Source organism: Grammomys surdaster, unplaced genomic scaffold (genome assembly GCF_004785775.1).
Source record: "Grammomys surdaster isolate TR1022 unplaced genomic scaffold, NIH_TR_1.0 272, whole genome shotgun sequence".
NCBI classification, from domain to species: Eukaryota; Metazoa; Chordata; class Mammalia; order Rodentia; family Muridae; genus Grammomys; species Grammomys surdaster.
The window spans coordinates 464,071-485,938 of NW_021604713.1; the positions used below are offsets into that span (position 1 = coordinate 464,071).

Genomic DNA, 21,868 nt, shown 5'->3' on the forward strand with positions numbered 1-21,868 from the left:
AGCCACAGCAGTACTATACTACTCCCCTGAGGATAAGTCCCCTGTTGTCTGACTCAAAGAATTACCTCATCACTCACCCAATGTAAAGAACTATATACTGTCTAGTTAGCACTAAAAGAGAGCAATAGGCCCTTGAATCCTTTTACAGACATGATATACTTGCTGTTAATTTGCTCTCCTGGTTATCAAGATCCTTTGTTAAATTAGAGGCAATCCACTCTCCCCTCTACTTGTACAGGTCTCTACCCTCTTACAGGGAAGAGCCACTCCCGTCTCCTGAATGTTAGGTCTCATAGCCCCTTGCTGGGTCTGATAAATGAGGGAAACACCCTCACAGATTGGACCACCTTTCCAGGAACATTTACGGCCTCCATCCAGCAAGCAGATCAATTCCATTCACACACAGACATAAAGGGGCTTCACGTCTGCTTCCCCCACATCCCTCTTGCTCAGCTTCAGAAGATAGAAAAACATGCTCCTTTTGTGCATCCCATATTACTACCCTAGCTTTACAAACCATGGGCAGCAACTCCTGAGATCTCAAACTAGATGCCCTCTGGAAAACTGATGTCACCTACATTCCCTAATTCAGCCCCTCAAAGTATATCTGTTACTGCTGACCATACTCATATTTTATATGAGTTACAGGACATGGGAGAGAAAACCATTCACTGCAGTGCTCTCCATCTTTGCCATCATGGGCATTTCCTAACAGATAAAAAACCAATAATGGTCCTGCCTTTACCAGATCCCAGTTCAAAACCTGCTTACAATGGGTAAGCTCTACACCAATGCCTATGCAATACCCTGTCTCTCACCAGCGTATCACTGCATCCAAATTGGTCTTTACCCACGTTAACATTCTTCAACAGGATCCAAGACACCCTCTCCTGGCTACAATAAATCTGATGTACAGCCAACCTCCTTCCCCTAACCACCCACCCCAACTCCTCTCAATACTTCCTCCACACTTCTCACTCCTGGCCACGACTGGCAACTGTTCCTACTGACATCTTGACTCATGAGCCCTTACCCAGATGAATTACTTTCTCTTTGCCATCTACCCTTCCCCTTCTGCCTCTAGGACCCTCTTCAAGACCCCATCCTACATGTTACCATTAACATCACTGTCACCAAGCCAATATGTGCTAAACAACCTCCCTCCCCCTTCTATGGTGTAACAACCCTACCGGTTCTTCCATTAAACCCCCCTTTTCAAGGTTTTTGCACCCCCATAATGATTGCTTCCCAGGTTTATCTCTATAAGCCTGAAAAACCTGCTTTACAGCTGGGACATCAATAGAAAAGAGAGATCTTCATCTTTCTGTTCATTGGACTGGATCTCACAGTCACACAGGGAACCATGGGAGCTCCTGGAGCAGACCTCATCCAAACAGACCGTCTGGCCAGCGGCTTCCAGGACAAGCTTGACCAGGCTGTGGCATTCATGACAGACAGTCTTAAGTCCCTTCATTGACAGATCACCACCCTAGTAGAGGTTGTTTTCTGAAACTGGAGGGCCATGGATTAAATGACTGCTGGACAGGGAGAAACTTGCATTGTGTCGGGGAAGGACTGTTGCTTCTATGTCAGTGAATCTGGGATGTCGGAACAAGACATACAAATGCTCAAAGATCTCAGGTGAGATCTCCATGCATGCTATGCACCCCACACCCCTACCCCATGCTACTCAAACCCTTTGGTAGCTTGGCTTCTACCTCTCCTTAGCCCTGCACTGGCTGTTGGAGCCATACTCTACTTTGTATCCTGCCTTATCCAATTTCTAAAATGACAGATGAGTAGCACTGCTTAGCACTGCTAAACTCACCATCAATCAGGTTCTTATTCAATACCAAACTGTTTCCAATATAGAGGCTGATGACTATGATGGCACCACCCCTTTATAGAACAAAAGGGGGGATATGTATGACAAGTGAGCCACACAACTGGGGGGGCCAGGCCTGGAGCAAGGGTGAGGTTGAGACATGTCCAAACTGCTAAAATCTCACCCAGTCAATGGTAGCAGTATGGATTGCTTACTCCCTGTTCTGAGCCTGCATGCCACTCTACATGTAGTCTTGTGACCCCACCTCTACCATGGTTGAGATAGTCTTGTAGCCTGGCTGCCAAAGTGTGGGTTTAACTTCCTCTAAGGAGACAACCAGCAAGCACTTGGAATTCCTCTTGTTGCAAATGAAACATCCCTAGCATCTCGGTACCAATCAATAATGTAAACCCCTCACCATGAAAACCCCTTACCCACTTCCCTAGGTTTACATAGCCAAGATTATCCTCTCCCTCTCAGTAAAGAGAGCTGCTCCACTGAAATCTTAGAGAAGGCCATTTCTTCCCAACACCCAAGTCGATGGAGTTCCTGTGAAGTCACTCCTGCGAACCCACCTCACACAGTGCACCTCTGTGTCTGAATATACTGAAGGCAAAAGTAGATCCTGGCAGCAAAAGTAGAGAGGGGAAAGGGTGCAAGGTTATCATTAGACTACTTCTTGCTGATTAGGGACATTGAATTCCTGGAGGGGAGTTTGAGCTTCACTGTCAAGATATCAAATTATTTCTTCTCCTTCTCCTTCTCCCTTCATACATGACTAATTAACAAACCATGACCAACTGTAAGCAACAGCAACCAATCAACAACTACAACCCTCACTTCCTCTCCAGGAACTAGCATCTATCCTCTGAAAAACTCCCAGAAGTCCAAATGTCAAACCATCACAGAAACTATCTACAGCTGGCAAAATCACACCCCTGCTAGACCTTGAGGCAAATCATAGTCAACTGCTACGGACAATATACCACATATACCACAGCCCCATATACCACACCTGGGATTAACATTCTTACAATATTACTGTGGTTTTTAAAGAAACCAAAATTCCAAAATTGTCACTACAGACTTGCCCTTTATTGATATCTTACCCTCATGTCAGGATCCCTAATGAAGGACATAAGGAGTTGCCGGATCTCTTTGTCCCTTTTTCCAATGTGGCCACATTCAATAAACCTCTTTTGATTTCTTGCTTTTAACTATTAATTTGGCTTTTTAAAATTGGCTTGTAGAGGCTAAGTGGCCAAACTTAGGTTGTTGGGGCAAAGATTGTGACCCTATATCTGATAAAAATCAGGCAGGATGTGGGGTGGCTGGGTGGAAGACTACACTGTCTCTGCAAGCAGGAGAACTTGAGTTCAGTTCTCCAGCAACCACCAGAAAGCTGTGGTCATACATGCCTGTAGTCAGCCTACTCAAAACAACTAGCTTCTGGCTCAGTGAGAAACTCTGCCTTGAGGCAATACAGTAGAAAGAGATAGAGACAGGACAAACTCTACTCTGGCCTCTGTTACAGGATATTTGATTGCACCATGAACCCCAAGATTGTATTATTTAAAACAAAACAAAACAAAACAAAACAACCTGTTTCTAGTTGTGGTGTAACTCAGCCCTTGACACACACCTTCAATCCTTCTGGCTGAACGCAGACATACTCTTAACTACACACCTTTAATCCAAAACAATGAAGGTAAGGTTAGTTTGTAGAAGGAAGCACGTTTGTTTGAAAATTATGTCTAATTGAGTGACAGCCGAAGTGATGAATCAGAGAAAGATTTGACAAAATAGGATATGCCCAATCCTCATGAGAAGAGAGAGGAAAGGGAGAGTAGTCCAGTGACAAAGGAGGAGGAGGCAGTTTTACTGGGAGAGTTTCACAGAGATGAGTTAGAGAGAGAACACACTAGACACAGGTAAAGACAGAATGACCCAGAAAATGAGAAGGAGACAGAAGATTAGAACAGATTGCCAGAGTTAGTTATGGCCAAGCAGAGCAAATTCAGTGAGAAACTGTCAGAAGCTAGATTAAATCATTCAGCTTGGAGAGCAGTTTAAGCCAGAACATCTGAGTTAAACCAACCAAAAGAATTCATAAAGAACAAGAAAGGGTGAGCTTATTCAGCAGTAAATCGCAGAAATTGGAAATATTCTATGCCTATATTAGATTATATGGAGCCAGAAGCTTCTAGGACTAGGCCTAGGTTAGCAGACAGAGACAAGAAGCCTTGAAGATGACAGTTACTTCAGAAGAACAAAAGTTAACATTTGTAGGCCTCTGCATACATGAATACTGTCACATGGGCATGAGCACATGCTCACATGCCTGTACAGTATGCACACACACAGAGACACACACATACAAACACACACACACTACCAGAAGCTCATCAGTCGGCTCCCTGATGTGTGCAACAAACAAGATAATGTCTCAAACAAGATTAAAAGGCAGATTTGACTTCCACCAGTGCTTAATGGCCTGTGCACACCCCACTCGAACATGAGCACACATAAACATCACATATGCACATAAAGGTTACAGATTTTGAATTTTGCCAGGTATTAGGATACACACCCATATTGCTAATATTTGGAAGTCAGAGGTAGAAGAATCCCCACAAGTTTGAGGTTAACCTATCTATGTTGAAACTCCAGGCTATCCAGGACAATATAGCAAAACTATCTCAAAACAAAACAAAGTAATAAAAAAAAGGAAAACAAAGAAAAATACCAAACAAATAAACAAAAAGCTCGAACTTATCAGGTGTGGTGGTACACACTATAATCCCAGTACTAAGGCTAAGGCAGAACCATGAGTTAGAGATCAGCTTGGGCTACATATTGAGTTTGAAGCTAGCCTGGGCCATAGGAACATTTATCTCAAATCAAAATGAAAACATACCAAAGCTTTTTAGATAATGCTTCAAGAGATTCTCTGAGAAAAAGCAAGGTACCTCTACTTATCTCTTCTATTAGTGACAAGCAGGTAAAGATATGTAATATATCCATTACCTATTGCATATATGTAATATATGTAAATACACACATATATGTAAATATATGTAAAAGTAATATATATGAATACACATATGTGTAAAAATATATGTATAAATGTACGTAAAATATGTAATATAAGTAAATACATAATATTTGTAATTACATATATTACATATATGTAAAATGTTCCAGCACACAGGATGGTGAACAGGGACTGGGGGACTACCTAGAAGAGAATGGAAGGACAAGAGATGTGAAGAACGGACAGCAAGTCAAGAGGTCTGATCAAGCTGACAAATTTTTATTGTTCACACACAGGTTACATACTCATAGAAGCAGGATGTGGGGTAACGGGGGTAGAGTAGGGTTGCTTTATCTCTGAGCAGTGCAGGTGTTCTCAAGAACAGGATGTTGGGGTAAAATATTCAGCAGAAAAAATAGAACAGAATGGGTTGCTAGGCACCTGTCCACAGATCTATAGCTATTTGTTTTCAGCTGGGCTAGTACTTTTCCACAGAGGCCAAGACTTTGTGCCATTAAGCACTTATGGCTGACAAGGCAGTTAATGTTTAAGCAAGGTCACTCCCAACAGTAAAATATACATATGTATACATACATACATTGCATATATGTAATATATGTAAAATATGTAATCCTGTATGGTCAATATTATCTATGGGTAATGTCATAATTTGATTGAACTGTTTGACAGTCATTAGTGGCAGTTAAAATAGCTACCAACTTTTATAAGAAAGAGTTGTTTAGATATCCCTCTGTGGGAGATTCTGTCTTCCAAGACCTTCTTCTAAGACAGGCCATAATCCTACCTCCCTTCTGAAATGCCTTTCAGCCTCGAGAGCCACTGTCATTCTAACCATCGGCAGAACTTCTTTCTCCATTACTGTGAATCTGCACAAATCCTATACATGTCAGTGTGACCCATGGAATGCAGCAAAGGTAGTCCTCTGCTGATCCTATACTTAGCCTAGGCCTGGTAATTTCTGTTTCTTAGAATACTTGCTATGAGGATGTTCTCTCTCAGCACGAGTTATCAGTATTCCAAGCCTCAAGTCAGGGAGGTGCTCCAGCTGTTAACACATGAGATCCCCTATCACAGTACAACGGATTGCTAGTGATATGAGCAGGTATCTTCAGTGTCTACCCAGCCAAGCCACCAGGTGGATTCAGCCTCAGTTCATATCTGACTTCAAGCACATGAGCTATCCTAAGCAAGGACCACTGAGTCGAGCCTTGCCAACTTGCGGAATAAGAGGAAGTAAGTTGTTTTTTTTTTTGTTTTTTGTTTTTTGTTTTTTGTTTTTTTTTTTTTTTTTTTTTTTCGAGACAGGGTTTCTCTGTGTGTAGCCCTGGCTGTCCTGGAACTTACTCCGTAGACCAGGCTAGCCGCGAACTCTCGAACTCAGAGATCCGCCTGCCTCTGCCTCCCAAGTGCTGGGATTAAAGGCGTGAGCCACCACCGCCCGGCAGTAAGTTGTTTTAAACCACGAATTTTGAATGTTTCCAGGTAGCAATAGGGATCTACAGGGCTTCCAGTTGACAGTCTTTTCTCATCTTCCAGTTGAGTGTACATTGGTTGGGAAGACGGGGTACTTAGGAAGACCCTTTCAAATCTCCAGCAATAAGCTTTTCAAAGCAGAAAGGAGGGGCTCTCAAGATGACTTAGCAGGTAAAGGAGTCACCTTGCCACCTAACCTGATGACTTGAGTTTGTCCCCTAGGACCCATATGGTAGAAGATGAAAACTAACTCCAACAGTTTGTCCTCTGATTTCCCATGCATGCCATGACAAACTCACACACACATACACATGGGTTGTGTGTGTGGGTGTCTGTGTGTGTGTTTTAATAAGACAGGCCTCTAGAGCAGAAACAGTCAGAGGAGGTCAACAGGGTAGGCTATGTATTACTTTTTATCAGACTACCAAAAGGGTAAGGTACAAAATCACACTCTTCTAGGAAAAAAAAAAGAACATATTTCTATGCACCAAGTATCATGGAATGAACAGAAAGGCCCCCTCCCCAGGGCAGAGAGGATGACTGAATTAGAAGAGGTAGGGCCTCTTCCTCTGCTGCACCCAGGAAGGTAGTAAGGAAATGCTGCAAGAAGACAGTGGCCTGCTTTTTCACCTGAGCCTGACTGGGTAATCATAAGGAAATACATTGATCCCAGAGAAGATAATCACAGGAGGACAGCAGTGTTTCCAAAAGCAGCAAAACATGTTAGCGTTTTAGTCTTGAGGACACACAGGAGTCCTGTCTGTGTAAGCCATTCCTGCTAATCTAGCTATTAGGCTACTCTGATGTATGCTGGGTGTCTCTAATATATGACAGGTATCTTCCTCAATTACTCTCCATCTCTCCATGTTATTTATTGAGGCGGGGTCACTTGCTGAACTCAGAACTCACCAATCTGGCGAGTGTGACTAGCTAGCTGGCCCTAGAGATCATCTATCTTTTGGGTCCAAGTGCTGCCAGCTTTTATGTGGGTTCTTGTGGTTTGATCCAGTCCTCAGGCTTCTGAGGCAAGCACCTTCTCATCCACTGAGCCACCTCCCCAGCACCCCAGCCTGGTAGTAGACACTTTTAAGTAGAACCTTCTTGGAAGTCCTGTGATCACTGGACCCTGATGGCAATATTGGGACCTTAGCCCCTCCTTCTTTTTGTCTCCTGAACTCCAGCCATCAGGTGATTAGCTATCTGCACTGAAACTCTGAAGCTGTGAACCTCTTTAACACAAAAAAGGACTTCATGATAGAAGATAAAACTGTAAAGACAGAATAAGAACAGCTGTCTGCAAACCCTGGCATAACTCCCCAAATGGAAGAAAATAAGCATTTCTCCTTGTGTAGGAAGCATGGAGTGCTCACAGGTAAGAACTAGGAGAACCAGGAATGTTAAACACACAGGGTTGTCTCTTCAAAGGGAGAGACATATGACCTCTTTTCTGCCCAGAAAAGTGGGAGTAGACACAGTTAATAGGCTCCTGGCCTTTGTGCTATCTGTGTGGCTCAGACTGCTGGATCCTCCCCCAGACCCTTATTAAGGGCTTTTACCCAGTCGATCTATAGAACCCATGTCTATGGAATATGTCACATGTGCTTTACAAAGAGTTTCCATATAGTCATGTCTTAAGCTTTGTTGTATACATGGAGCAAAGTATCACCAGGAAAATTTCACCAAACTGTACTTTGCTTAAGTGTGCCTAAAATAATCAGAGTCTCAAAGTTTGATTCTGTCTTCTTATGTCCCGTGGATCATTACTCTGCAGGCCACGGTGAGTGCAGACTCCCCTTCCCTTGACTCTCTGTAAATCCTGTGCTTCAGGTATTTGTTACAGTAATAGAAAGCTTACTCGATTACTTAGATTGTTTTGAACATTTTTTTTGCTAAGTCTTCTTTAAAAAAGAATTATTTATTTATTTTATGTATATGAGTACACTGGAGTTGTACTCCAGACACACCAGTAGAGGGCATCAGATTCCATTACAGATGGTTGTGAGCTACCATGTGGTTGCTGAGAATTGAACTCAGGCAGGACTTCTGGAAGACAGTCAGTGCTCTTAAAGGCTGAGCCATCTCTCCAGCCCCCTACTTAATTCTTTTTTTAATTCTTGCACATTTTATGTTGTTATTTAAGATGCTCATCTAGCTTAAAAACCAATGTAGACATTCAGACCCACAATGACAGTGGAATTTTACCAGTACAGTTTGTGCCTATTTTTGTATGAAATCTTATGGTTTGCTCTGATGTTCTAGAAGGACCAGTGTGGCATTGACATAAAATAGCAGCAGTGATGTATGGGTTAATGATGCATCTTCCTCACTATTACAGATATATGTTTCTCCGTAACAGAGGATAATAGAGAGAATGACATGGTACCTGGCAAAGTCCTCCATGTCTTCCTGGTGTAGCACCTTCAGGCTCTCCTTCATGCGCTGTTCATGCAGAGCAAGTTCTTCTTGTTCTCTGAGTTTTCGCTGCACTAAGAAAGGCAAGAGAAATTACTTGACAGGTGATTTTTTTGATCTTTCCAAACAAGCGCTTTCTGGGTGCTACAGCCATGTTGTCTTTAGAATTGCTGGGGAGGATCTTGGATCAAGAATGGAAAAGTGGGACCATTGAGATGGCTCAGAGGAGAGAGGCTGCTAGCTCGGTCCCTGGGATGGAAACATGGAGGAAGAAGAAAACTGACTCCAGCACGTTGTCCTCTAACCTCCACATGTGCCCTGGTGTGTATGTGCTTGCATGTCTCCCACTGACAACTCTCAACATGCATGCACTCACAGACAAAGAAATAAATGAACATAATGAAATAATATTTTTTAAAATGAGGGGAGAGAGAAGGACAAGCTAGGCATATAGTTGTACACCGTAGTTCCAGGTATTTGGAAAGCTGTCAGAAGAGTATTTGAGTCTAGGAAGCTGGGGCCAGCCTAAGTAACACAGCAAAATCCTATCTCAAAAAAAAAAAAAAAAAAAAAAAAAAAAAAAAAAAAAAAGCTTTTTACATACTGTGATCCACACAAATTGCTTCTCGTTATTTTCTAAAAATTTATGAGTGGCCTTTTCATATCAGATTAAAACATATCTTGGCTATACCTGCTTGTCAGGGACCAGGCAAGATGCTCCCTTCATCCCTAATGCCTATGGTCCCTCCTGGCCTTGGAACCCTGCTCTCACCTACTAGCCACACAGTCCTGCATGAGGTGGACTTGGTAAGACAGCCCCTCTTCCCCATCCACTCCTCCCCTCCACTCTCTTCCCAAGGTTTGTGTAAGGAGGCAAAAATTACAGGAAAAGATCAGGACCCCCATCTGAATTAAAGCTAGTAAATTCACAGGCCTGAGCTAAAGAAAGAAAAAAAGGGAGCTAGCCAGAAGGCAAGTCAGCTAGGCTGTTCCAGGAACTGACTTACTACAAAGAATAGCAGAACTACACATACAGGTTGGTCAAGGTACTCCGGGAAATGACTGACCACAGTGGGCTAGGTTAAGGTCACATTCCTGAGAAAAATGTGTGCAGGATGTTTCTACTCCCCACCCTGGTTTATGACGTGTGTAAGCTGTTTCCCACTCCTCACCTTGGTTTATGGCTAACTGAATAACAGGTTGAAAACTTTTCACTATTTTTATGATATGGGTTTAGATTTACTACTGTTACTCCTTTTGATTTCCCTCTTCACCTCCCTGGTTTGCGGTTTTCTCCTTTAAATACACCTTCCTCCCAAGCCTCTGGGTCGACACTCCTCTGCCCTTGCATGGGACACAGGTCTCGACCCAGCGCTGAATTGAGTAAACATCTTCGTGCTGTTGCAACAAGTCTGGTCTCTCTTTGGTTGTGGGTGAGTCGTGCCTTCCCAAGACTTGAGTGACGGTCTCCCCTCTCTGGGGGTCTTACAGTTTAGTAAACTAAAAATACTCCCTGACAGTATTAATGATATGCTGTTATGCTTACAGACAAGAGCCTAGTAAGGCTGTCCTCTGAAAGGCTCTACCCAGCAGCTGACCCTGATGGGGGCAGAGACCCACAGCCAAAATTGGATGGAGCTTGGGCACTCTTATGAAAGAGTTAGGGGAAGATTGAGGACACTGAAGGAGATAGGAACTCCACAGGGAGACCAACTGAGTTAACTAACCTGGACCCTTGGGGGCTCTCAGAAACTGAGCCACCAACCAAAGAGTATACACGGGCTGGACCTAGGCCTCCCTGTTCATCTGTAGCAGATGTGCAGCTCGGTCTTCATGCGTGTCCGGAACAGTTGGAGTAGGGGTTATCCCTAAAGCTGTTCCCTGTCTGTAGAATCTGTTCCCCTTCCTCGGCTATCTTGTCTGGCCTTAGTGGCAGTAGAAGTGCCTAGCCTTGCAGAGACTTTGATGCACCAGGGTTAGGGGATACCTGAGGGTGGGGGTGGGCTCTACTCTCAGAGGAGAAGAGGCGGGGAATGAGAGGAGGGATTGTGGAAGGAAGGATGAAAGGGGGTAACTGGGAGAGAAACAGTGATCGGGATGGGCCCAGGTGGTTAAGAACCTGTTGGAGGAGAAGGGTGACTTCTGCGAGCCCTGGCAGCGTGAGGATGCAGGCAGCAGTAATGGAGTAGTGAGCAACACTGGGATGAGTCATGTGACTCCAGCGCGGGAACTCTGAAACAAAGAAACTGCTTGCAGTTCTACTGTGAGAAGTTACAAGCTGCTCTGAGTCAGAGAGGCAAAAGAATAGGCCTCCGTTTTCAGGGCAAATACTGATTTAACTGTGAATTTATAATATAGAGATTATTTGCCTTTAGGAAGAATTTATAAACAGATTTGTCTGAATCATGTAGGAAATTTTCTTAAAAACAATATAACAGAAAGCCTTGATTCATAAACACAAGTAAAGATCGAAGATTCGCTAGCCCAAGGCCATCACAAAGAATGCAGAGCTGGAGAAACAAAGGTCAATTGAGTGTTGGCTGACTGTAAAAGATAAAAAAGATACACAAAGACAAATCCCTGAGAACAAGTAAATGATGAGTTACCCATCTGTTCCTGTGATGTTTGACTTAACCTCCTCTGAACACCCCCCCCCTTGGGGCCCACCAAATGTTTCAGAGACTTGTGGTCTAAAATTAATCAGATGGTTTGTTGACTCAGATAAGCATAGGCCCCTGGGTTCTGAGAAAACAGGAACCCAGGGTTGTTCCCATGAGATCTTTCCCTGGAGCTGCTTGCATAATCTGCTGATGTTCAAATATATGAAACAGCCAATCGTGTGTAAGTGCACCAAGACTTCCCGCTCTCCCCAATCCTTGCCTATATAAACCCCAAGCTTCTGGGCCTCAGGGTCAACTCCTCTGTCTCCTGCGTGAGATATATGTCGACCTGGAGCTCTGTCAGTAAACTGCCTCCTGTGATTACAGCAAGATGGTTGTACGTATGTCTTTGGGTGTGCGCCATCCAGAGACTTGAGTGAGAGTCTCTCTTCGGGAGTCTTTCAGTTTGGAACTAAGATAGAAGAGATTATCACTCCAGAGTAGAGAGTGCAGTGTACAACTAAAGGCTGCTCTAGGTAGAGAGCTGAATAGATAAAAGTATAAATCAGTTGTATAAAGATGATATGAGATATATTGCTTTAATACGCCTCATAATTTTCAAAATGTATATAATTTTCTGTTTTGTTGTTATACTTTTCCTCTGGGAAAAAAGGTCAATATAAAGGGTTTTCTGGTTACTGGATCAAAGACATGCTGATTTCTTTTGAGATTTGTATATTACAGAATATATAGCCTTGGTGAATAAATCTTGTAAGGTAAGCTGAACTGACCTGCTTAAACTCCAGATGTCCTGGACTTCCAGCTGGATCCAGTTCAGACATAGACATCAGAGGTTTATCAACCTTTGGTGTGGTCTTCCTATTTACCCTTCCCCCTTTTCAGATAACCCCAAGGGGCTGATTAATCTTTTTGAGACTGTTTTAGTGTTCTTCAGGACCAAAGAGAGAGAAAAGATAATGTAGGAAGCTGGAAGGAATGTTCCCTCAGACATGGGGGCACCATCGATTGACCAGACTGTGGTAAGGGGCACCTAACAGCCTACTGCCAGACTCCGTTGGCAGGACTCAAGGGGGCAGGGATTGGATGAGTCGCCCACAGGGCTCATGGAGGCACTCTTTCAGTACACACTATGGCCTTTATAGACTTACTCTCCAAGATGGGGGCCCAGATATACTTTCTGTCCGATGGGCCGCAACTAACTGGCTCAAAAGTAGAACCCATGGGTGGGGGAAAGACCACTCCTACCAACCCCTGCAGGGAGCCGAAGCAATCTGCTTTACAGATGGGACCAGTTTTCTCCATGCTGGTCAGAAACAAGCTGGTGCTGCTATGGTGGATGGCACAAATGTCATCTGGGCTGAATCTATACCCTTTCCCGGGGATCTACACAAATAACAGGTATGCCTTTTCTGTAGGAAGCCGCTACCGCTGTAGTGCCGGCGGCGAGACCAATCGCCATTACAAGATGGTGCTGACATCCGCTGCCCATCCGGATAAACAAGCTGTTGCGCATGTGCGGGAAGTGAGTGCGCGCCAAGTCACAGCCCATCCCGGGGCGTTTTGGCGGGTAACGAGTAATCAGCCAATCAGAAATGATCACGCCGCTCCAAGGGTATATAAACAGTGCCTTTTCGGGGCCCGGGGTCTTCCTCCTTTCATTAACAATAAACGTTTGCTGCGGAAGGATCCTGGTATCCGTGTGTGTTCTTGCTGGCGAGACGATTGCACGTGGCACACCTTTTCCACAGCCCACATCCATGGGGCTATATACCGAGAGCTTGCATCAGAGAAAATCTTGGATCTCTTAGATGCTCTGATGAAGTCAACAACTGTGAGTATTATTCATTGCCCAGGACACCAGAAGGGAAGAGACTCAGTGGCCTGAGGCAATAACCAGGCAGATCAAGTGGCTTGAGAAGTGGCTATGCAGGAGCCTATCCTGGTTATGGGCCTGCAAGAGACACCTGCTGGTAAATGTAGATTAAGGGATGGCCTCACTTAAAACACACAGAAGAAAAAAGGACTCAGATTGCTATCCACCTTACCAACTATGACCTAGAGAAGAAAGGGCAATGGTGCATGCAAGAAGGGAGAACTATATTCTCCAGAAAGTAAGCAAAAGACTTACTAGACCAAATGCACAGATGGATTCATTTGATAAATAAGCGCATCTAAGTAGTCAAGGAATCTAAGGTATATATAATGGACCTCAGGTTTTGGGCCAGATAGATAGTAAAACAGTGTAAGATATGCCAGCAAGTAAATGCTTATACAGCCAAAAGTAAACAGGGCAAAAGTAGAGAACAGCCTAGAGTATATTGAGAGGCCGATTTTACAGAAGTTAAGCCAAGAAAATATAGTTACAAATACCCTCTAGTATTTGTAGATACTATCTCTGGATGGGTTGGGGCTTGCCCCACCAAGCAGGAAACAGCTACCGTGATAGCCAAGAAGATGTTAAAAGAAATCTTCCTGAGGTTTAGAGTGCCTGAGATAACTGGATCAGATAATGGTCTTGCTTTTGTTTCTAAGGTAAGTCAGGGATTGGCAGACATATTGGGGACAAATTAGAAGCTCCATTGTTCGTACTGTCCCTAGAGGGGACAGGTAGAGAGAATGAACAGAACCCTAAAAAGAGACCTTAACTAAATTGCCCTCGGAATCCAGCACTGGCTTGGTAGTGCCCCTTGTCCTGGTCCTATTCTGAGTCCAGAATGCCACCCCTCCTGTGTGGGACCCCCACTCCCTTGACCCCCAGCTGTTGACCTACCCCCCAGAAGTGACTTTTCAGGCTGGTAAGGATCTTATGGCTCAACTGTAAACTTTCCAGATCAGTCACTAGGAATTATGGCCTACACTTAGTACCCTATATAACTTCAGGTACCCCAGAGGTTCTACATAAGGAAGGAAAGTGGAAAGGGCCTTTCCTGGTGCTATTGATCATCGTGACTTCCGCTGAAGTAGATGGAGTAACTGCCTGAATTTACATAACTCAGACCAGCACCTCATGCTGACTGGAGAGCAGCCAGACACCTGAGCAACCCCCTCAAGCTCAAGATCACTTGCCGTTCTGCAAGACCAAAGAAACCATTAGGTGGCTATGGTGTATCTTCCTTCACTCGCTGAGCCTTAGCACCCCCCACAACCCTACCAAAGTGACTTGGCAAGTACTTTCAGCCACTGGAGATGTGGCTTGGTCCACTAGGGTAGAATGTCAGCCTTGTGCCTGGTGGCCAGACCTTGTCTTTGACTCTGTAAGTTAGTGGCAGGCCTTGACTCCTGGGATATCCTCACCCTAGAGACACAGTGGCAGGGATTACCCAAATGTCAGGGACGAGGGACTTTTGAATCTAAACCGTGTCCCAGAAGCAGCCTTAGAGGGTGGGGCTTCGGGTACATACACCCAAAGTTGAAAAGTGTCTTGTGAGAAACCCCCATATACGTATGCTCCCCAAAATGAGAGAAGCTGGCAGTAGGCCCATCAGTGTATGGGGGGGGGGCAGCTACTTTTTCTGTGCTACCTAAGGGTGTAGAAAATTTAAAAACACACATTGGAGACCTTTCACAGGGTAAGAGAAAGACAGTAAAAGATTTAATGACAAAGGTACATGAGGGACTAGCCAAAAGAAAGAGAGAAAGATAGCAAGCCCAAAGATGGTTTGAGTCCTAGTTTAACAACTAACTCCTCTTGGTTTACTACCTTGATTTCTACATTGTTAAAACCCCTAATCATTTTGTTCCTGCCCCTGACCTTTGGCCCTTACATTCTACATCACTTAGTTGCTTTTATTAAAGATCATATAGGTACAGTACAGTTGATGGTCCTGAGACAAAGATATCAAGAGGTACAAAGGACCAGGGATATGAGCTGCAATAGCTTCAAGATTGAAATATGCACAAAGATGTGCCCTTCCCCGGCCTTGAGCAGGCCTGAGAGACCTTGTTTACCACAACAGGCCAAATAATAGGATCTAGGTGGAACTACTCATCTTGGCTGCATGACAATAGACACATAGGTGGAGTCACCCACCTTGGCTGCACGTACAACCTGCTACAGGAACTTCAAAGAAGAACTGCCCCTGGACTTGCCTTGAGACATCTCCAACCATGACCTGTGACCTGTGACCTGTGACCTGTGACCTGTGACCAGGTCATGGGATTATCCTACCCAACTCTCCTGGCTGAAACTAGGAAGGGTTTGGGTGGGGTCTTTCCCTTTAAATTGAGAGTTGAACATTAAAGCATCGAGCCTTGATCAGAGAACTTTGTCTTGGCATCATCTTTTCTTGCCCTCCGTCCTCCTTTTGTTCCCAGCCCTCTTTTCAGGTGAACCCGATTGACTCGTGGCTGCTGGCTAGCTACACAAAGAGAAAAGGGGAATGAAGGGGTCAACACAGGGATGGAGAGGCTAACTAACATTCCTGCTCAGCTCAGGAAAGGCCCCCGGAAGAGAGAGAGAGACTAATTAACATTTCTCAGACAACAGGGGAGAAGACCCAGAGCACATGGACACATCCCACACATATGTTTCCATGTATTCACAAGTTTCCACGCTGTGTTCCTGTCAGTTCTGTTTCCTGTAGTAACCAGTGTCTTTCTCTGATGTGAGACACTCACTCCTTCCCTGGCTTAAGACCTATGCCCTCTTCTGTTGGGGACCTGCATCCTTTTGGCTTTGCCAGGTTGCCCAGAGAAATACAGAAAACAAGAAACAACAACAATGACAACAAATTCAAAAGACAAAGACAAAACAAAATATTCCAGCTGTCCTACTCCCCAGGGTGCTCAGATGTTTAGTAGTTTAGTTCCTCCTCAAGGTTCAGGTGGGCTGAGCAGGTGGGCTTTCTTAACCAGGGCACCCTGGCATCTAAGCAGGATGTACACAGGAAGGAGAAATAAATAGTTTCCCAGGTGTTTTTCCCTGTGCTCCTCCACCTACTGTAAGCATCCACATAATGAAGGGGAAAAGGAAGTTCCACTCCTTTCTCTTTCATGACTTAATGTCTTTCCAATTAGTGATCCGTATAATTGGAAAACTCAAAACCTACCTATCTCTGAAAAAAGTATAAAAACTGTCTCTGGGGCAGGTGGGGTGATTGCTGTTGGACAGTGCAGACTGGCTAAAATGGAATTTCCCTTCTATCCAACACTGACTGATAGGTTATTTCTCTGCCACTAAAATGAGCCAGGAAAGCTCCAGCACAGTTACTGACAGGTGCTCTGGCCCAGCCTCACAAACTGCTTCAACTGGGCCTACACACTCCTACCCCAAGATGGTCCCACAACCTAGACAGCAGTGAAACAACCAGCTCTTCTGGGACTTGGCCAACATTCCAGCTTTTTGCTCACATTCATAAACTGAGCCCCAATGTCAGCAAGAAGTAGTCATGGGACGATTATAGCATCCCTTATTCATTTATAATCAACAAAAGGCTGGGATGTTTGGTTTCCTGACCTGGGACAATGGACTGACGGGTATATTATACATACCAAAGCAGACATGACCTCCAGGCTCTCCCAGCTCTGCCCCCAACCCTGAACTTTCCAGCCCAGGGGTCGGGCTGCCCTTTCCCCAAAGGCTCCTCCCTGTATAATCCAGACATTTTGGTCTCTCTCCCTCTTCTCTCTCTCTCTCTGTCTCTGTCTGTCTCTCTCTCTGTCTCTCTGTCTCTCTCTCTATCTCTCTGTCTCTCTATCTCTCTCTGTCTCTGCCTCTCTCTCTCTCTCTTTGTCTCCACCCCCCTCTCTCTCTCTGTTTCTCAGCACACATCCCTTTCTTTCTTGCTCTTCTCTTCTCTCTCTTCCTGTGCACGCCACCACCTTCTCTCTTCCTCTCTCCCTCTCCTTCCCCTACTTTCCCCTGTAGAGTAAAAAACTATAGATACTGGGTATATAGAATCCTTTTTAGACATATAAAATATTCTTTAGGCTTTCTTTATAAAGACATGGAGAAACCGAGCCATGAAGCAAGTTAAGAATGTGGACAGACTAGTTACGGGAACTGGCTAGAATGCAAGTTAGCCAAGCTGAGAACCGCAGTAACAGGGCAAGGCCGAAGTAACAGGGCAGGACCACATTCTTGAGAAAGATAAGCGTACAGAGAGTTTTCACCTGATCCTGACTCACATAGGTGGGGTTCCTTTGGAATGTTCCACTATTTTTATGTTATGCCACCTTAACAATCATGAGCCCCCGCCCCATTCCTTGGTTTGTGGTTTTTTCCCTTAAAAACCCTTCTCAAACTGGCTGTCGGGGTCAATTCAGCTCCTGCGTGGGCATACGAATTGACTGGCAGCTAGCTGTCACGCCCTAATAAATCTCGCAATTGCTCTGGTACACGGTGTCTCGAGCAGATTACTGGGTGGCCGCGACTTTCTGAGACTTGAGTGAGGGTCTCCCCTCTGCAGAGGTCTTCACCCCATGGTGGCTTCACAGGCCTTGGGGGCCAGTGAACTTGCCCACCTAAGAGAAGCTTCCCAATAAACCTGCCTTTAATATAATATAATCTGGCTTATTTTGGCTCATTTCACCGATGGTGGAAAAATAACCTATCACTAACCTATCACTGACCAAGAAGACTTTAAACAAATTTCGCTTAGTCTTTTCTTAGAAGAATTAAAGACAGCTGCTGAAAAGATTTTCTTTGTCACTTAGTTGGCCCCAGATATTAGAAAAAAGTTATAAAAGTTTAAAAAAAAGATATAAATAGGTCCCAGTTGCTGAGGTAGCTCAAATGGTGTCAACAGTAGAGAAGTGATGGGGAGAAGGACTGTTGCATAAACTAAAAGCTACCTTTACCTTCTCTGATAATAAGACACAGTTGGGCTGTCTCTCAGATTAACAAAAATTCCTGCAGGTATGGGCAGAAACCAACCCCTAGTACTTACCCAACACCAAGTCCCTATAAATGTTCAACTAACTAGTTCAATTACCCACATTCAGTTTAAACAAGTCCCAATAATCCTGGAAACAAAAGGGGAGTTACAGTCCATATTGTGTGACTTGGAGAGACAGGCAGCCCAATGCCCTGACAGGTGCCATGGTATATAAATATACCTTGCCTTCCTGTGAAGAAACCTGGAACCTCTGACTCTCATGAGTCTGATTCTACCAGAAAAACAGACATACACTGTATTGGACCTGAAAGATGCATTTGAGTCCAGCTGTCTTTGCTTTTAAATGGACAGACCCAGAGGGAGGTTATAGTGGGCAACCTACCTGAATCAGACTTCCCCAAGGATCTGAAATATCCCAACTCTGCTCAATGAGACAATGGATGCACACCTCCTTCCCTTCCATCAGAAGTTTCCCAGGAAGATAAATTATAAAAACGCCATCAAGGAACTGCTACAAAAGTTATAGACCTTGGTCTATAGATTGTTGACTAAGAAAGCCCTACTTTGTATATCAGAGGCTACCTATCTTGGCTACCAGCTAAAGAGAGACAAAGGCACCTGCATAAGAGTTTGGTTGCTGCCATTCTTTGGGTCCCAACTTCAAAGAGACAAGTTTGAAAGTTCCAGGGTGTGGCTACCTATCACTGCCTCTGGATTTTAGACTTTGCAGGAATAGCAAGGCCTCTATACACCAGCACAGAGAGGGGCACTGAGTCCCAAATCTGGAGTGAGACTACACAAAAGACATTTGAGGCTTTAAAAACTGGTCTGTGTTGCAGGATATTTGATCACACTGTGAACCTCTCCCGTGCCCCCCCCCACCCAAGATTGTGTTGGTTTCTGGAAAAACCTGTTTCTAGTTGCGGTGTGGCTTAGCCCTAGCACATACTTTTAATCCAAGTGTTTTCTGTTTATTATAAAGAGGAGTAAATAAAGTCAATCATAAGTCAAGAGGCAGAGGAAGGAACCAGTTGACAGAGAATGAAAATAGGAAAAATCCATTAGAAAGTAAGAGGAAGTGAGGAGGATGGATAGAGAGACCCACAGGAAGTAGAAGGGAGGGACATTGAGTTTGAGACAGCATGGAAAAGGAGAACTTCCTTTTGGGACATGGGCAGAAAAGAAGGGTCAGCTAGGTGCTTTCTCTGACTTTTTGGGCAGGCAGGCTTTCACCCCGGCATCTGGCTACTGAATCTTGATTGGTAAAATCGAACCATTGGGATTTTGTTCAAAACAACTGCTCTGACTTCAGCTCCAGCTGAGGCACATCCAGATGTCTCAAAACCTTTTCATCTGTTTGCCCATGAAACAAAAGACATTATTAAAAAGGTTTTAACCAAAACTTTGGGGCCATGGAAACTCCCTGTGACATACCTGTCAAAACGATTGGACCCTATCCAGTGGCCACAGGATGACCTACCTGACCTATGAGCTACCCCTGATCTAACAAAAAAAAAGTTAATTCTGAGTCACAGCACCCCCAACTCGTCCTCTAAGGAATATCAGAATACTGACTAATGCCTATGTTTCCCAGTGCCAGGCCCTACTCCTAGACTGTCCTTAAATTCACACTATGAAACCCACTGCCATCAATCCTGTTAACCTCTTGCCAGAAAAAAAACCCTGCAACTGCTCATCAACATGACTGTCAGGAGATGAAAGATGAAACCAGGTGTGTGGGAGCTGCAGTAGTTACTTTAACTGAAGTGATTTGGATCCAAGACAGGGACTGTAAAAGTAACTTTTAATCACCTGATGTAACTGTTATCTCCCCCTGCTAACCTAGGCCTAGTCCTGGAAGGTTCTAGCCTTCATACAATCTCATCTAGGCCTAAAATGTTTTCGGCCTCTGAGACTTACTACTGAATAATGGTGAATAAGTTTCACCATTTCTAGCTCTTTCTGAACTCTGCTTGGCTGGTCAACTCAGCTGTTCTGGCTCAAAATTCTTCTCCATATTGATTGATTCAAGCTGTCTCTCCTTTGGCCTCTGACTGAATTACTCTGCTTGGCCTCATACTAAATTTAGTAATATGCTCTAATCTTCTGATTCCTTCTCATTTTCTGGCTCATTCTATCTTTACCTGTGTCTAGCTTGTTCTCTCTGCAACCTGTCCCTGTGGAACTCTCCCAGTAAAACAGCCTCCTCCTCCTCTCTCACTGGACTGCTCCTCTCTCTCTCTCTCTCTCTCTCTCTCTCTCTCTCTCTCTCTCTCTCTTTCTCTTTCTGTACTGCTCTCTCTTAAGTAGCTTCCTTTTCCTCTCTCTTCTCATGAGAGTTGGACATATCCTATTCAGTCAAATCTTTCTCTGATTTGTCCCTTTGTCTGCCCACTTAATTAGACATCACTTTCAAACAAGGGTGCTTTCTTGTACAAACTAACTTTACCTTCACTGTTTGGGATTGAAGGTGTGTGCTAAGGGCTGAGTCACACCACAACTAGAAACAGGTTCTTTTAGTAAAGAACACAATCTCAGGGTTTATGGTGTGATCAAATATCTTGCAATAAGGTACCTGCAATAAGGAACAGAAGTAATCAATCTGACCGGGCTCTCAGATGAAGAAAAGGAAACTCCACCACCGTATTCCTGAACAGACAATATGCTTTTACTATGGTGCGTGTCCACGGTATGATCAATAATGAAGGAGGGCTTCTCACCACTGGGGGAAAGGACAGCATATCTTTGCCCTTCTAGAACCTTTTTGGCTGACCCTAAGAACTGCTATCCTCCACTGCTCCACTTCAAGGATATCAAAAAGAAGACTGCTCTGAGGCAAGAAATGACCAGGATGCTTGATCTGGCTACCTGACAAATGGCCCTAAGACCCATGAAGTCTATTGTTATTCTAAGGACATTCCCTGACTGGGTGTTGCCCGAGACTCCATGGTACAACCAAGAAGAAATAGAAGATGCAAAAAGAAAATATAGACAGCTCAAATCTACAGGTTTTTGGATGACACCAGAGGGAAAATCACTCTCCAAGAAACAACTGGCAAGACTCTGGTAGCTAACTTTCACTTAGCTATTTATCTGGGGTTCACAAAATTTTCTGAGTTGCTCAAATCATGACATTATACTTAGACTGGACAGCCTAGCATAAGAAGTTTCAACCAGATGCCAGGTTTGTGTACAAGTAAATCCAAAACAGAAATCCCTTAACCAGGAAAGGATCCGGATGACCAAAGGCCAACGCCCCAATGAGCTGGGGGAAGCTGACTTCACTGAGATCTGGCCTGCCATGGGAGGACAGGTTTTGGGATACTTTTCCTGGATGAGTAGAAGCACTCTCTACTGGGGCTGAAACTGCTCAAATAGTAGCTTCGAAGTTCCTCCTGATTTGGCCTTTCCCTATCAATGGGGACTGACAATGGCCCAGCTTTCATAGCCAAAACCCCTCAGTTAACAGTAAAACCTTTAAAAATAGATAGGAAACTTCATTATGAACACAGATCTCAGAGTTCTGAGCAGGTAAAAAGAATAAACAGGACATTAAAAGAAACTCTAACAAAACTCTGATTAGAGTCTAGAAAAGGGTAGATAGATAGATAGATAGATAGATAGATAGATAGATAGATAGATAGAT

At 44.2% G+C, this 21,868-nt stretch overlaps 1 protein-coding gene across 1 annotated transcript in view; it reads right to left on the bottom strand.

Annotated features, from left to right (window-relative positions):
• Cfap53 (cilia and flagella associated protein 53) overlaps window positions 1-21,868 on the bottom strand; it is a 67,327-nt gene that overhangs the window by 24,734 nt on the left and 20,725 nt on the right. Inside the window, exon 7 of the mRNA XM_028776761.1 lies at window positions 8,737-8,839. Within this exon, the coding sequence (XP_028632594.1) occupies window positions 8,737-8,839 (103 nt within the window). The remainder of the gene's footprint in view (window positions 1-8,736; window positions 8,840-21,868) is intronic.